Source organism: Amblyraja radiata, chromosome 7 (assembly GCF_010909765.2).
Source record: "Amblyraja radiata isolate CabotCenter1 chromosome 7, sAmbRad1.1.pri, whole genome shotgun sequence".
In the NCBI taxonomy this organism is placed as follows: Eukaryota; Metazoa; Chordata; class Chondrichthyes; order Rajiformes; family Rajidae; genus Amblyraja; species Amblyraja radiata.
Window position 1 is genome coordinate 17,243,974 of NC_045962.1, and position 16,065 is coordinate 17,260,038.

The 16,065-nt window shown below is 45.2% G+C and overlaps 1 protein-coding gene across 1 annotated transcript in view; it reads left to right on the top strand.

The window, feature by feature from the left end:
- Positions 1-1,431: 1,431 nt before the first annotated feature.
- The window catches only part of LOC116975080 (collagen alpha-2(V) chain), a 246,679-nt gene continuing 232,045 nt past the window's right edge, over positions 1,432-16,065 (top strand). Inside the window, exon 1 of the mRNA XM_033023785.1 lies at positions 1,432-1,685. Within this exon, the coding sequence (XP_032879676.1) occupies positions 1,589-1,685 (97 nt within the window). The 5' untranslated portion in view covers positions 1,432-1,588. The remainder of the gene's footprint in view (positions 1,686-16,065) is intronic.

The following is a 16,065-nucleotide window of genomic DNA, read 5'->3' on the forward strand; positions in this document are numbered from 1 at the left end:
CCCGATGTGGGAGCTTGATCGCCTCGACACGGAGCGCCCGAACGCCATCGGCTATGGGAGTCAAGACCGTCCTGTCAACGGGGGCTCGAGGCCCATGACTGAGGAAGAACTAAGCGAAGGACTTGAACTTTATTTTGCCTTCCATCACAGTGAGGAATGTGTAGGAGTCACTGTGGTGGATGTTCATGTTAAAATGAGTTTTTGAGTGATCTGTTACTTTTAATTGTATGACTGACCTGGCCAATGAAATTCCTCGTATGTTGCAAAACATACTTGGCGAATAAAGTGTGATTCTGATTCTGATTCTAAATAATTAAACTTTGTGGATTAAAGGACCTGTCCCACGAGCATGCGACTCCATGCTGCAAGCGCGACCTAAAGGGCTGGTCCCACCAGCATGTGCCTGCATGCGGCAAGCGCGGCCTAACTTGAGCCGTACGGCCTCGCGGGGCCGGTCCCACTTCGATCGCCAGAGCCGTGTGGAGTTGTGCGGAGCTGGTCCCGACATCGCGCGGGGCTCCGAAAAACTGACCGTGTTTAAAAATTCCACGCGGCAATGGCCAGTCGGCCCGCAACCGCCTCGACGCCATGTCACTCACTCGACCTCCGCACGGCTCCCGCTTCCGGTTTGGTCGCGCTTGCCGCATGCCGTACGGCTCAAGCGACCACGTTAGGTCACGCTTGCCGCATGCAGGCGCATGCTGGTTGGACCGGCCCTTTAGGTCGCGCTTGCCGCTTGCAGGTTGCATGCTCGTGGGACAGGCCCTTTAATTTTTGCACAGAGAGTGATGGGTGCCTGGAATACCCTTCAGCGGTGGAGGCAGATATGATAGTGGCATTTAAGAAGCTTTTGGATATGCATGGAATGCAGGGGTATGAAATATGAGCAGACAGATAAGAGTTGGTCTTGGCATCGTGCTCAGCACAGACATTGTAGGCCGAAGGGCCAATTCATGTGCTGTGCTGTAGTTCTATGTTGTATGTTCCTTCTTTGGAGGATCTTGCTGACAATCTACAGATTCTGGACAAATAATTTAATTTGTCAATTAAACCCCATCCCAATTCTCCACCACCACTCCCATCCAAGTATAAAATCATGGCACATGTATTTGAGACCCCCCGTTCCTTATCCAGCAAACATAACATTTAATAATGATATCATGTTTTTTTTAAATCCCAGTCTCTACTTTGTGATCTATTTATTGTTTCTTGAAGTCGAAGGATTTTAAATGCTGTAATAAATACATTTCACTGGGAAGGATAGGTATGAGATTCTCAGCACCGTAGTTTCAATATAATTAGCGTCTGGTTCCCTTTTAACAATGTGGGTGTGTCGTTTAGTAAACTGGAATCAATCAAATCCGAGCCTGAACATTCGAGGACCAATCTGAGGCTCAGATTTCAGGGACGAGGCAGGAAAAGGAGAGCTGCCAAGAGTTATCCCTTTTAAATCTTTACCATTTGAAGGAACATTGCAGAGCTTCAGCTGGGCCTGGCACTGAAAGGGAAGAGAAGGACCCCGATTTGATGTTCGAGTTCTGAAACTCCACCACAGATCTGCACAGACTCCCATGTCTGGAGTTTAGACATGGGATACCTGGTGCATATGGGGACTTTGCTGCTCTTTGCCATAACATTCACACAATTAAGACTGGTTAAGAATCAGGAGGCTGAAACAGATATCGGTAAGTTTTATTCCTGGCTTGTGTTTTGTAGACTTATTGTTCACTGCCCTTTTTTCCTCTTTGTCACAGCATGTTTTTTTGTTTTACACCGCATGATTTGTTTCAATGAGAAAGTTTAGCAGATGTATATTGTTTTGCCAAAGCACAAGGCAGTTTAGGGCTCTATACCATTGCAAATCCATACAGTTTTAAATGATCAGAATCAGTGGGAAGAAACTGCTGTCAGCAGAGTATTGAGATCCCTGTTCGATACAAGACAAGCCTTTTCCTGACAAAACAAAGTTGGACTCACAAGGAAACGAGTTGTGGAATAGCAATATAGTCTCTTGGTTCAAATCCAGGGATTTGCTTGAAGAAAAGTTGATCAAATCTTCACCCTGGTGAGCATCAGTTCACCCCCTTGAGGCTCAGCCCTCTGTACTTCATTGCTCTTTTTTTTTTCTCCCTCGGAAATGCAAAGTCGCCCCCTGAGTTGCAAAAGGGATAGATTAAAAGGCAGATGGCTTGTTTGCCACGTTGTATAAATGAACATATGTATTAGCTTTTGTTCCATGTTACATTGACAGCATCTGATCCAGCCCAGATTCTTGTGTTTAAATCTTCAAATTCCAGCATTATGTCACCCATTTTTGATTCGTAAAGAACTAAACTGCCTCTGCATAAATGCTGTACGTTTCCCTTTGACATGGAAAAGTTAGGAAAATTATTTCAATCTGCAGGAATTTCAATTTGTAAACAAATTTGGATTCTTTTGTTTTCTTTGCTATTTCGACTTTTGGGAATTTACTTTTGACAAACTTAATGAAAGTAGTTTAAGGCATGAAATAATCCTAATGCTTTGCAATGTTGATTTCTAAGAGTTGCAATTGTGTTGTGTGACCTATTAACAGCAAAAGATAAATGGAAAAGGGTATTTGAAACCACGCAGATGTTTCTCGTTTGGCAACGATATTCACTTGTAAATTTGCAGATCTATAAACGATAACTGTTTGTAGTTATACTACGAATTGTGAAGAACTAAAGATGTTCTGATTATGTTTGATGTTTGATTATGTTCTTTCAAGGGTTTGTTTCTGGAATATATTGTTGGCTATCTCTTTCACTGGGATCACTTGGAGCAATTATAGACAGCGACTAAACACTAACATAGATATTTTGACCATTCTTTAAAATATGAGTGTTTCTTAAAGGTACAAGCACACCTTCAATTACTTGAAGTTCATTTGGTATGAACCTGAGGGAAAAGCTTATACAATGATCCCAAATCTGTTTCCTACACTTTTCCACTAACCAAACTTAAATAAGTTGCCTGATTAATAGCTGCAGGGAAATAGAATACAGATCACGTCATTGCAAAGTATGCTTGCCAAGTAAAATCCACATCAAACATCAGGCAGTTCTGAAGTTTCTGCTTAGTTCTAGCGTAGAGAATAATGAGCAAAGATTTTAAACAAGTAAAAAGTCATAGAACTGGGTGGAAATGAATGGGGGGGGGGGGGGGGGGGAGGGGGGGGGAGGGGGGGGGGAGAGTGTGGATGGACACATGCCAGTCGTTTGGTTTAAAAAAACAATGCTTTACAGAGATAAGTTATCTTTATTAAACAGTCCCATAGAGAAACACTAACAGAATATTTATTCACATGAGATTTTGGAAAGAATATTCTTCGCTTCATATTTTTTTATTTATCAGGATGGATGAACCTTTTTTTAAGAGATATATCGTGGAAACAGGCCCATTGGCCCACCGAGTCCGCACCGAACAACGATCCCCCCGCTCATTAATACTATCCTACACACACACACTAGGGACAATTTACACTTGTACCAATCCAATTAATCTTCAAATCTGTACGTCTTTGGAATGAATTTAACTTAACTCAATTTAACGTTGTGAAAATCTATTTCCTTCTTATCTTCTCTCTGTTTCTCTCCTGGTTTTGTTTCTGTGAAGGAGCGAGTTCTGTAGTCCTGAATTGTCAAGTTGATGGTCTGGTAACTCTCAGGCAAGCTGAATGGCCTTGAATCCCAGCCGATTCATTCTTGTTTCCAAAGTCAATTTCTGAACCAGTGCCCAAAAATGTGATTGGTACATAATGTAGAATGAATACAAGATGTGAGGGAGAAAGCTTTTCTGGTTTGATTATTGTTTGACAAGCATCATATCTTTACCAATTGCTCTTCAATGCAATTGCTTTAAAAAAACATGTTAATAAGCTGAAATCATAAGAACCTAAGAAATGCACCGTTTATATATTCACTGAATAACAGATTTTTTGGAGTTGAACGTATTTTTAGCTGTTGTTGGGCGTGCAATCAAATGCTCATCTTGGGAGTTGGGAGAACAGTTTCATGATGTCATAATTTTATAGAGTTGCACAGAGCCCCCTGGTGGTTGGATGTAAAATAGAAATTGAGCAAAGTTCTTAATTTATTTGGAGAACATTAAGAACCACTTCAAGAACAGGTAGTATAATTTTAATGCACCATTACCTTATTTGGTACACGTGACAATAAAATACCTTTGAACACACACACTTAAACCCGAGGCAGACTTTTACAGTGAATGGTATGGCCCTGAGGATTGTTATAGAACAGAGGGACCTAGGAGTACAAGAACATATACCTGTACAATGCTGGAGTAACTCAGCGGGATAGACAGTATCTCTGGAGAGATGGGTGACGTTTCGGGTCGAGACCCTTCTTCAGCCAGAAATGTCACCCATTCCTTCTCTCCAGAGATGCTGCCTGTCCCGCTGAGTTACTCCAGCATTTTGTGTCTCTTTGGTTTAATCCAGCATCTGCGGTTTCTTCCCGCACTATTACATAGTTCCCTGAAGGTGATGTTTCAGGTGAAGAACGCTTTTGGCATGATGGCTTTCTTCAGTAAGGGCAATGAGTCAAAGAGTTGGGACTTTTGTTGCAGTTATGTATACGAGATGTGAGTGAGGCCACACTTGAGGTATTGTGTGCATGCTAAACTTCTTGCTCTAGAAAGATTGTCATTCACGCTGAAAAAGGTGCAGAAAAGGTTCACAAAGATGTTTCTGGGACTGGAGGGCTTGTGTTATAGGAAGAGGTTGGGCAGGCTAGGTGCTCAGGAGGCTGAGGAGTTTATTGTGGAGTATAAAATCATGAGGGGCATACATAGGGTGAATGCGAACAATCTTTTTCCTTGGAAGGGGAATCAAAACCTAGAGAGATGAGAGGGGAAAGATTTAAAAGAGACCTGAGCGGAAACACTTTTTTACACATGGAATAGTGAGTACATAGAACGAGCAATCAGAGAAAATGATTGAGGCAGGTGCCATAATATTAAAAAGACACTTCGACCGATACAAGGACAGGAGGGGTTTGGAGTGGTATTGGCCAGACACAAGGATGTGCTTAGGTAGGCATCTTGATCGACATGGATGAGTTGAGCCAAAGGGCCTGTTTCCGTGCTGTAAGACTCCGTGGTTCCTACACTTCAAAGGTGATTATTGTATTTTTTTCCCCCCCTAAAACTGGTATGCTAATAAAATGAAAAGATTGCACTGTGTAAAAAATACATTACAAACCCACTGACTCACATGGCTATCTGGACTACACGTCTTCCCACCCTGCCCCCTGTAAAGACTCCATCCCCTACTCCCAATTCCTCCGCATACGCCGCATCTGTCCCCAGGATGAGACATTTCATACCAGGGCATCGGAAATGTCCTCGTTCTTCAGGGAACGGGGATTCCCCTCCGCCACCATAGATGAGGCTCACACCAGGGTCTCATCCATACCCCGTAACACTGCTCTCTCTCCCCATCCCCGCACACGCAACAAGGGCAGAGTCCCTCTGGTCCTCACCTTTCACCCCACCAGCCGGCAAATACAACACATAATCCTCCGCCATTTCCGCCACCTCCAATGTGACTCCACCACTCGCCACATCTTCCCATCTCCCCCCATGTCTGCCTTCCGCAAAGACCGCTCCCTCCGCAACTCCCTCGTCAATTCTTCCCTTCCCTCCCGCACCACCCCCTCCCCGGGCACTTTCCGTTGCAACCGCAAGAAATGCAACACCTGTCCCTTCACCTCCCCCCTCGACTCCATCCAAGGTCCCAAGCAGTCGTTCCAGGTGCGACAAAGGTTCACCTGTATCTCCTCCAACCTCATCCACTGCATCTGCTGCTCTAGATGTCAGCTGATTTACATCGGTGAGACCAAGCGTAGGTTGGGCGATCGTTTCGCCGAACACCTCCGCTCAGTCCGCAATAACCTACCTGACCTCCCGGTGGCTCAGCACTTCAACTCCCCCTCCCATTCCCAATCCGACCTCTCTGTCCTGGGTCTCCTCCATTGCCAGAGTGAGCAACAGCGGAAATTGGAGGAACAGCACCTCATATTCCGTCTGGGGACCTTGCGTCCTTATGGCATTAACATAGAATTCTCCCAATTTGGCTAGCCCTTGCTGTCTCCTCCCCTTCCTTAACCCTCTAGCTGTCTCCTCCCACCCTCCCATCCGCCCGCCCTCGGGCTCCTCCTCCTCCTCCCCTTTTCCTTCTTTCTTTCCCCCACCCCCCATCAGTCTGAAGAAGGGTTTCGGCCCGAAACGTCGCCTATTTCCTTCGCTCCATAGATGCTGCTGCACCCGCTGAGTTTCCCCAGCAATTTTGTGTACCTTCGATATTCCAGCATCTGCAGTTCCCTTTTGAACAGATTGCACTGTGTCACTTGGTTCCATTCGCATTTAGAGTTTACATGTTACTTGATGATGGAAAGTGAAGATGTATAATTATTTAGTAACATGGCTACTCTTTTTACAAGATTACATTTTCGCAAAGCAGAATATATAACTGAATAATAATCAAAGTGGCACCAGTGAGGAAGGAACTGAAACTCATCATAAATGTTTTTTTCAGAAACAAATTTGGTGTTTAATGAAAACCGGGATTGTGTCTTCAACTTGAAAGAGATAGGGTGAATGCACAGAGTCTTTTACCCAGAGTAGGGGTATCAAGAACCAAATGATATAAGTTCAAGGTGAGAGGAAAGATTTAATAAGAACTTTAGGGGCAACTTTTTCACACAGTGGGTGTATGGAACGAGCTGCCAGAGGAGGTAGTAGAGTCAGATACTAAAAGACATTTGGATAGGTACATGGATAGGAAAGGTTCAGAGGGATATGGGCCAAATGCTGGCAGCTGGGACTAGTGTAGATGTGGCATCTTGGTTGGCATGGGCAAGTTGGGCCAAAGAGCCTGTTTCCGTGCTCTATGACTCTAAGACTCTATGAGAATGTCTTTGGCAATGCGGCACCACTTGACACTGAAGATATTTTATAAAACACTAAATACTCCGAATACTCGAGTGGGAATGGGGAAGGTTATGTCTGGGATCGTACCGGGAGGGTTGCATTATGAGTTTAAAGTGGCAGTATGGTGAAGGAATTTAGAGAGACATCCCTTGATGTTTTCAGAACAATTAATCTCGGATCAATGTAGAATTAATTTTGGAGAAAACATTGAACATGGATCGTGGATCTGGTAGGTGATGACTTTTCACCCGAATGGAAAGAAATTGGGAGCAGGGCCACAAGGTCATGATCAGATCAGGTATTGAGTTTATTCAGATGCCAGGTGAGCTCGGAAGCCTCACTTCTGAGGAGAAGAAAGCAACGTCATAAGTGTACAATTAATGTCAGAATAAAACATAGCAGTCTGGGACACTGACCGTGGGTGAGTGTAATCGTAGTAGCAGCTAGTATTTGTGCCATTGAGTCTTTTTTTTGCTGGTGCCTGGCCATTTTCTTGTTTGTTAGCAAGATAGATGGTCAAGGCCTTGTCCCAGGCTGTAACCACCTGCCTTTCAACCCCCCCTCCAGCCAGTGCCCACCTATTTCCTGCCGTGCTCTGTCCTGCCTCTCCCTTTTCCAGCTTTCTTTACTCCCCCCCCCCACAATCAGTCTGAAGAAGGGTCTTGATCTGAAACGTTGCCTATCCATGTTCGAGAGAGAGATGCTGCCTGACCTGCTGAGTTACTCTAACACTTTGAATCCTGGTGCTATTGAGTAGCCTTGTTACATTTTAGTTTAGTTTAGAGATACAGCGTGGAGACAGTCCCTTTGGCCCACCGAGTCTGCGCCGACCAGTGATCCCTGCACACTAATGCTATCCTACACGCACTAGGGATAATTTGCAATTTTACTAAGCCAATTAACCTGCAATCCCGTATGCCTTTGGAGTGTGGGAGGAAACCGGAGCTCCCAGAGAAAACTCACTCCGGTCATGGGGAGAATGTACAAACTCTGTACCAATAGCACCCGTAGTCAGGATCGAACCTGTAGACTCTAGTGTAGCCCCAAATACCTGGGCGTGCGGCACGATGGTGCAGAAGTAGTATTGCTGCCTCACAGTGCCAGAGACCCAGGTTTGATTTTGACTACAGATGCTGTCTGTATGGAGTTTGTACTTTCTTCCCGTGACCGTGTGCGTTTTCCTCTGGTGCTCCGGTTTCCTCCCACACTCCAAAGACTTACAGGTTTGTACGCTAATTGGATTCGGTAAAAATTGTAAATTATCCTTGGTGTGTAGTGCGTGCTAGTGTAACCGAGATTGCCTGTTGGGCATGGGTTCGGTGGGCCAAAGGGCCTGTTTCAACGCTGTATGTCTAAACTAATGATTACTTTTGGCCCACATCTTTCTAAACCTTTCCTGTCCATATACTTGTCCAAATGTATTTTAATGTTGTGATAGTACCTGCCTCAACTATTTCCTCTGGCTGCTTGTGTGAAAAAGCTGCCCCTTGGGTTCCTATCAAATCTTTCCCCTCTCACAAACTTATATCCTCTGGTTCTTGATTTCCCCACTCTGGGTAAAAAAACTCACTGCATTTATCCGATCTATTCCCCTTGTGATCTTATACACCTCTATAAGATCACCCTTCATCCTCCTGCGCTCCAAGGAATATTCCTAGTCCTTGGCCAATATTTCCCTCTAGCTCCGGCCCTCGAGTCTGAGCAACATCTCTGTGCTTCCAATGCAGGGCCTCGTGTTGAAGGTGTTTGCAAATTCCCCAGAGGCTGGGACGTCAGGTCAGCTGAGGCGAAAGACAACATTGTGATGTTTTCCCCATTGGAAGAGGTGGTACCCACCACCTTGTTCTTTAACTTGGCCATCTCTTGCCCGGCGTGCATTGATGTCAAAGCAATCCGTGATTTGAAAGCAGCATGGTATTGCGATGGTCAATACCGTTCCTTGATATTCCTCATCCCGAGTCTGTCCCATGTTCCCAACTCCAGTTACCTTCCCAACCCAACGGGAAGGTGAATGGCACCAGAAGAAGCAGGAAAAATGCTTGGGATTGAAATAAATGATTCTTGTGTGAGTTACGATACTGACTATTGTTGATGTCAAAAGCAGATAAATACTTAACATGCTTGTGTGGCATTCCTTTGTAGGCGGCAACTAGGGCATGCTTGGATTTTAAATGGATTTAGGCTGCAAACAACAGACAAGGGGTGTTGTGTGTGTGCCTTGTATGTTGCTGCTATTATTAGCAAGAGTATACTGCAGTTCACTGCTGGGTAAAGGCTGTGGTTTCTCATTCCGGAAGGTGCCCAGCTGGATGTCTAATGTAGACACAGCAGCAAATCTTCCCGTTCCCTGGGATAAGGACTTGTGAATGAGGTGCATAATGTTTTCTCTCTCCCCCCTCTCATTCCCACTACCTTTCCATCACTGTCTTCTCTTACTCTGTCTCTCTCTTCTGCTCCCTCTCTCTCTTTTCTCGCACTCTCTCTCTCCTCCTGTTCTGCATACACCTGCTTTCTCTCTCTTCACCTCTTTCTTTTTCTTCCTTGCTCTCCCTTCCACCAGCTCTCTATCGCTTTCATGTTCTCTCCCTCCCATTCTCCCCCTCCCTCCCTCCCCGTCCCTCCCCCTCCCTTCCCCTCCCTCCCCCTCCCTCTCTCTCTCTGATGCTCTTTCTGCCCCCACTTGCTCCCTTTCTGACCCCACCACCTCCGCTGCTCCCCCTCTTACTGTTACCACCTCTAGCCCCCTCTCTGCCCCTTTCCTGTCCCCATCTGCTCTCTTTGCCCCTTCTGCCACTGTCTGCCCTGCTCTGCTGCCTATAACCCTATCTGCTCGTCTCTGCCCGGCTCTATTGCCCATTCTCTTTCTCTGCCCCCCTCTCTGTCCCACTTTCCTCTCTCTCTCTCTCCCCCTTCCTCCTCCCTCTCTCACTCTCTCTTTCTCTGCCTGCCTCTTGCTCTCTCTGTTTCCCCCCCTCTCTCTGTCCCCTACCTCACCTCCCACTCTCTCTGTCCCCCTCCCTCTCCCTGTCCCCCTCCCTCTCCCTGTCCCTCTCTCTCTCTCTCTCACTCTCTCTCAGCCCCACTCCCACACTATCTATTTGCTCCTCCCACATTTTCTGTCAATCGCATTTCATGTCCAACTATCAAGTTTCAAAAGTAAAAACATTACCTCTTGAACACAAGTATCTGGCTAAGGCCATCAAGGCACCCTGTGGCATGAAAGCATTGTAGAGCTGTATAGAGTTGCAAGGCTGAGACAAAGCAATTGAGTTCTGATGAGGCACGTTCTGCCTATGTGGAAGTTGTCTTTCAACAGTGTGGGAATGTAAACAGCAGGGAGGTGCTTTACACTGAAGATAGACACAAAATGCTGGAGCAACTCAGCGGGACAGTCGGCGTCTCTGGAGAGAGAGAACAAGTAACATTTCAGGTTGAGACCCTTTTTCAGACTGCACTTTGTACTTTTGCTCAGAACAGATGCAACTTGCATGAGTTGTATCATAAAGAAGTCTTTAGACTTTGCAGAAACAGCATGCAAACGGCCATTCGGCCCATGGAGTCCGTGCTGACCAGAGATCACCCTGTACACTAGCACTTTCCTACACACTAAGGACAATTTACAATTTTTACCGAAGCTAATTAACTACAAACCTGCATGTCTTTGGAGTGTGGGAGGAAACCCACGTAGTCACAGGGAGAACGCACAAACTCCGTACAGACAGCACCTGTGGTCGTGATCGAACCCGAGACTCTGTCGCTGTAATGCAGCAACTCCGCTGCTGCACCACTGTGCCGCCAGCAGGCTCTGATTATGCTGGAACAGCGTTTTAAACTGTTAGCCTGGGATCTCATGCACATTACTTCTGTCATCACCAGGATCGTGAAACTGAAAAACTTGGCGAGTGGACCAATTTTCTATAATTTTCCTTGCATGCTTGGCAGCGTGAGATCTTGATTTGCTTTAAACTGAGTGCAGATGAACATTCCACGGAAAACTGTGAGCAAGTCGCAACAGAAAGGGGGAAAGGCAAGGCTGGTCTCACACCGGTTATCAGGCAGCTGACATGAGGCTGGGAATGGGGGGTTGGGAGAAATCTGCAGAACCTTTTATCGAGAGATTAAGAGGTTTTGTAATAATCCAACAAATAAAGGAGGTTCTCTCTCTCTCTCTCTCTCTCTCTCGCTCTCTCGCTCTCTCGCTCTCTCGCTCTCTCTCTCCCTTTTTCTCTCTCTCTCTCGCTCTCTCTCTCTCTCTCTCTCTCCCTTTTTCTCTCTCTCTCTCGCTCTCTCTCTCTCTCCCCCTTTTCCTTTCTCTCTCTCCCTTTCTCACCCTCTCTCTCCCCCTTTCTCACCCTCTCTCTCGCCCTTTCCCTCTCCCCCTCGCCCTTTCCCTCTCCCTCTCCCCCTTTCTCTCTCCTTTTCTCTCCCCTAAGTTAACTCTGTTAGACTGTCCAGAATTGTGGCGGAAATAGCATGTAGTTATTTAAATGAGCAAAGGGCGATGATGTGTAACATTATACAGCACTCCTCTAAATTCCAGTGGTCTGTTCGGACACAAACCAGATGTTTTCTCTAGTAAAGAGCTGGGACCTGGTTGGGAAAAGGGTATCTGGTGGCTTCCTGCCCCTTTCAGTTCTTTAAATTCTGCAAGAAGCCAGAGAGGGCTAAAGTATGTTTGTTGTAATAAAGGGGTGAATTAATGTGGTGAAGCTTGTCACCGCTGGTCATGTGGATGTGTGTCAGTATTTCCCATCAGTTGCAGTCTCCGCTTCATGTTGCTTCTGTTAAAGTCTGATGAAGCCAGATGTCTGGAAGTGAGTGTCACCAGTGCACGAAAGTCATTCATTGCACGACACAACGGCGGACATTGTAATATGTTTAGGCCCAGTTTGTCATTCAGTCCCTTTGTCATTACTTCCATTTTTGGATCTGCCAACCCAACTCGTGCTTTGCTCAAAGATAGACACAAACTGCTGGAGTAACTCAGCGGGACGGGCAGCATGTCGTGAGAGGAGGAATGGGTGATGTTACTGGGTCGAGACCCTTCTTCAGACCATGCGTGATGTTGCAATCTGACAGACAGATTGTATATTATTCTGCTGTTTGATGGAGTTTTACAAGCTGACTTTAGATTAGATTTGGAGAGAGAGATGCTGTGATTTTACCAATGCACATGTTCAGTTAAAGGATAACAGTTTTGCCAACAAAGAAACACGAGAAATAATATTGGGAGGCAAATCAATTAAATTAGATATGCTTCGAGCAATCTAGGTTATAGTTTAATTAATCCAAAAATGAAATTGCTGTTTCATCATGCAGCTGCAGAATATAAACTGGCCCGATAGAGCTAATGAAAAATGGATTACAATTTTGACTCGGTGAAAGGAGACCAGTTTGGAATGTTTTGGCAGCCAGCAGAGAAACCATTTTGTGTAAACCTCTGTGTAAACATGCTACATTTTATGTATGTGCTTTTCCTATTGTAGTTTAGCTGGTTCAGCTTGAAAACTGTAGAAAACAACATGGACCTTTTTGTCATCAAATGAAAGTGTTTAGAAATGGGAGGATTGCACCCTGGAATCTTCTCACATGCTAAGCTCCTTAGGCTAGGATAGAGGTGAATGTGTTCAATATTGTTCCAGGATGCAATCTGTAATATGTCGACACAAGGAACTGCAGCTGCTGGTTGACAAAAACAGGCACAAGTTGCCGGGTCGGGCTGCATCTCTGGATAGACAACATTTTGGGTTGGGATCCATCTTCAGACTGATTGTAGTGGGGGGGAGCTGATACTTAATTATTAATTTTCATTAATTTTTACATCTAAATGAAATGCATTCCTGATAACGCATGGTATCGGCAGCTTCTCTGTGGCTTGTATCACTGGAGGTTAAACACAAAATGATGGAGTAACTCAGCGGGACAAGCAGCATCATTGGATAGGAGGAATGAGTGATATTTCGTGTCGAGACATTTCAAACTGGAGGTTAATATGAATTCATCTCCCATTTATAATTTTGGTCGTTGTTGAGCAAGTGCAGTGGTTGATGTAATGATTAATGACCATTCCCAATGACACAGCTATGATATTAATTTGCCACTTGCTCTACAGTGCAGATTTGGGGAGCACTATCCTCTTTGTGAATTAAGAATCATCTGATTATGAAGTGGCCATCTGCATTTTGAAGGACCTTTTGTGGAATTGGAGATGTTATAATAGAAATCTACTGTCCAATCTCTCTGCACCTCAATTGCAGAGGACATCACTGCAATTGTTCCTCAAGACAGAGTCTGGGGCCTAACCATCTTTAGTTGTTTCATGAATGACCTTCCTCCCACCAAATGATCAGTGGTGTGGATGTTCACTGTTGATTGCGCAATGTTCACTTCCATTCCAACTCGTCAGCAAATGAAATAGTCCATGCCAGCGTGCATCAAGATCTAAAGAACATTCAGACATGGGCTGAATGCCAGAAAAGTGCCTTGCAATGGCCCACCAATAAAAGGGGGTGTATTCATTCAAAGACATTATCATCTTCCATCATCAACATCCCGGAGTACACATTTCCCAGATATTCAACAGAACCAACCTCCTAAATACAATGGCTATGACAGCAGGCCACATAGGAGGTGTTCTGCAGGAGGTGACCCAAGGTATTATGCATGAGCATGAAGAAATACACTCCACTTAGTTTAGTTCAGTGATACAGTGCAAGAACAGGCCCTTCGGCCCACCGAATCCGCGCCGACCAGCGATCCCCGCGCACCAACACTATTCTACACACACAAGAGACAATTTGCATTACACCAAACCAATTAACCTGCAAACCTGTACTTCTGTGGAGTGTGGGAGGCAACTGGAGATCCAGTAGATATCGTACGCAGGTCACGGGGAGACCGTACAGACTCCGTACAGACAGCACCCATAGTCAGGATCGAACCCGGGTCTCTGGCACTGTAAGTCAGCAACTTTACTGCTGCGCCACCGTGCCACCCTAGCTGGATAAGTGCAGCAACTATAGCTCTCCAGAACCTTGGCACCATCAAGCACAGAGCAGCTCAACTGATTGGCAGCCATCCGCCACGTAAAATATTATTTCGCTCCACCACTGCTGTGGATGCAGTGTGTAATTTCTACAAACTCCATGGACGTTACTCTCCCAGTCAACTCCAGGGCAACTTCCAAACCTGTGGACCTAAATGACAGGTACACACACACACTCCGTCACCTGCAGATTCCCCTCCATGATGTATTGTAACTTGGAAATGCATCACCCCCTACATCATCGTTGGTCTAGATTTTGAAACCCCTTTCCCCAAAGCACCGTGGGAATATTTTCCTGGAAGGACTGCAGCAGTTCAAGGCTCCAGCTCACCACTACCTTCTTCAGGGCAATCAGTGGTGGATATAAATGCTAGGGTTCAAAAAGGAACTGCAGATGCTGGAATATCGAAGGTACACAAAATTGTTGGGGAAACTCAGCGGGTGCAGCAGCATCTATGGAGCGAAGGAAATAGGCGACGTTTCGGGCCGAAACCCTTCTTCTAGGGTTGTAAATGCTAGGGTTGTCTTGATCTCTTATCCCATCTGGGCTTCTTTATCTTTATTTTGATGTCCCGCTTGTGATTTATTATTAAATTTATTATTCCAGCTGAAATTTTCCTTGCAGATGACAGACCGTTGACATTTGCTGAGTAAGAGGCCCCAATGTCTGTAAAGTGGTGCAACTGTAATGTATGGCTAGCAATGAACACAAAGAACTTGAGTCATTGAACAGATCGGGCAACATCTCTGGAGGACATTGATAGGTGACTTTTTGGTTTGGGACCCTCCTTCAGACTAGACACGAATAAGTGACATTTCGGGTCGGGACCCTTCTTCAGTAACGCCGCCTATCCATGTCCCCCAGAGATGTAGCCTGACACAATGAGTTTCTAACACTTTGTGTTTTACATAAGATTTTTGCATCTGTCATTCCTTGTCTCTCTCTGTAGCCAGCTATTCATTTGCCTCTAAGATTGAAAATCTGGCTTTTCATTTGTAAAGCCAATTTAAATCTCTACAGGGATTGAACTTCGGGGCTGCTGAAGGTAATGACATTATAATTTACAGTGAGTCAGAGAACAGAAGTTGGACCAAATTTATGTCAAAGATTGAAAAGTGTGATTCGATCATGATTTCTTGTCCCGGTGAGAGAGCTTTCCTGTGCTTTCTATTCATTTAAATGAGTAACAAGCCTTTTCTGTTCCATCGCATTCTCTCTGGAACTTGTGGAGGAAAAATGGAGCAAGCTTCATCCTGGATTACGCTGATGGGTTTCATGTTCCCTGTGGTTAGGGATGGCCTTTCAATCCGCATTTAAATCACTTCCTACTCGACAGAACAATGTGTATGTTGGATTCGAAGTTCAGGTGACATCATTTCCACCAGATTACAGCCAAACCCAGGATATTGTACTCTCTAATAGGGGAGGCTATAGTAACACCTTATCTCTAATACTGTAAAGTGTCAGAGGTTATGCGGAGAAGGCAGGAGGATGGGGTTAGGAGGAAGAGATAGATCAGCCTTGATTGAATGGTGGAGCAGACTTGATGGGCCGAATGGCCTAATTCTGCTCCTATCACTTGTGATGATAACTAGTCTTGGGTTTGTTCAAACAGTCTTCCATACTCAAAGAAATTGACTGATCATTGTGGGCTCATAAAACTGATTGTTGAGCTGCAATTTTATTTGATTCTGCTCTGGTTTTCGCTCAAGCGTTTCATCGTTTTATCTCCATCTCATCTGCATTTCTCTTTCATGTGTTGCTGAGAGCTGGGCACCCAAAAAGTGTATCGCAAACCTAACCTACCAAGACTATGTGGGTGAAGTTTCTGAGCTGGGGTGATCCTAAAGGCGAGCGGTGGAATGATCAAAAGCGATTGATCTTTTGGGGGTAAAATTGAGCATTTCATTTTAGTTTTATGGTATTTTAAACACATGAGCCTCAAGGGTATTTGTGGGAGGGGAAAAAAATCCAGTCAGCTATTGGAAGGGCCTATGACTTCCAGATGGTGAAACGCTCTCATCCTCCAGCCTCAAAGTATATTAAG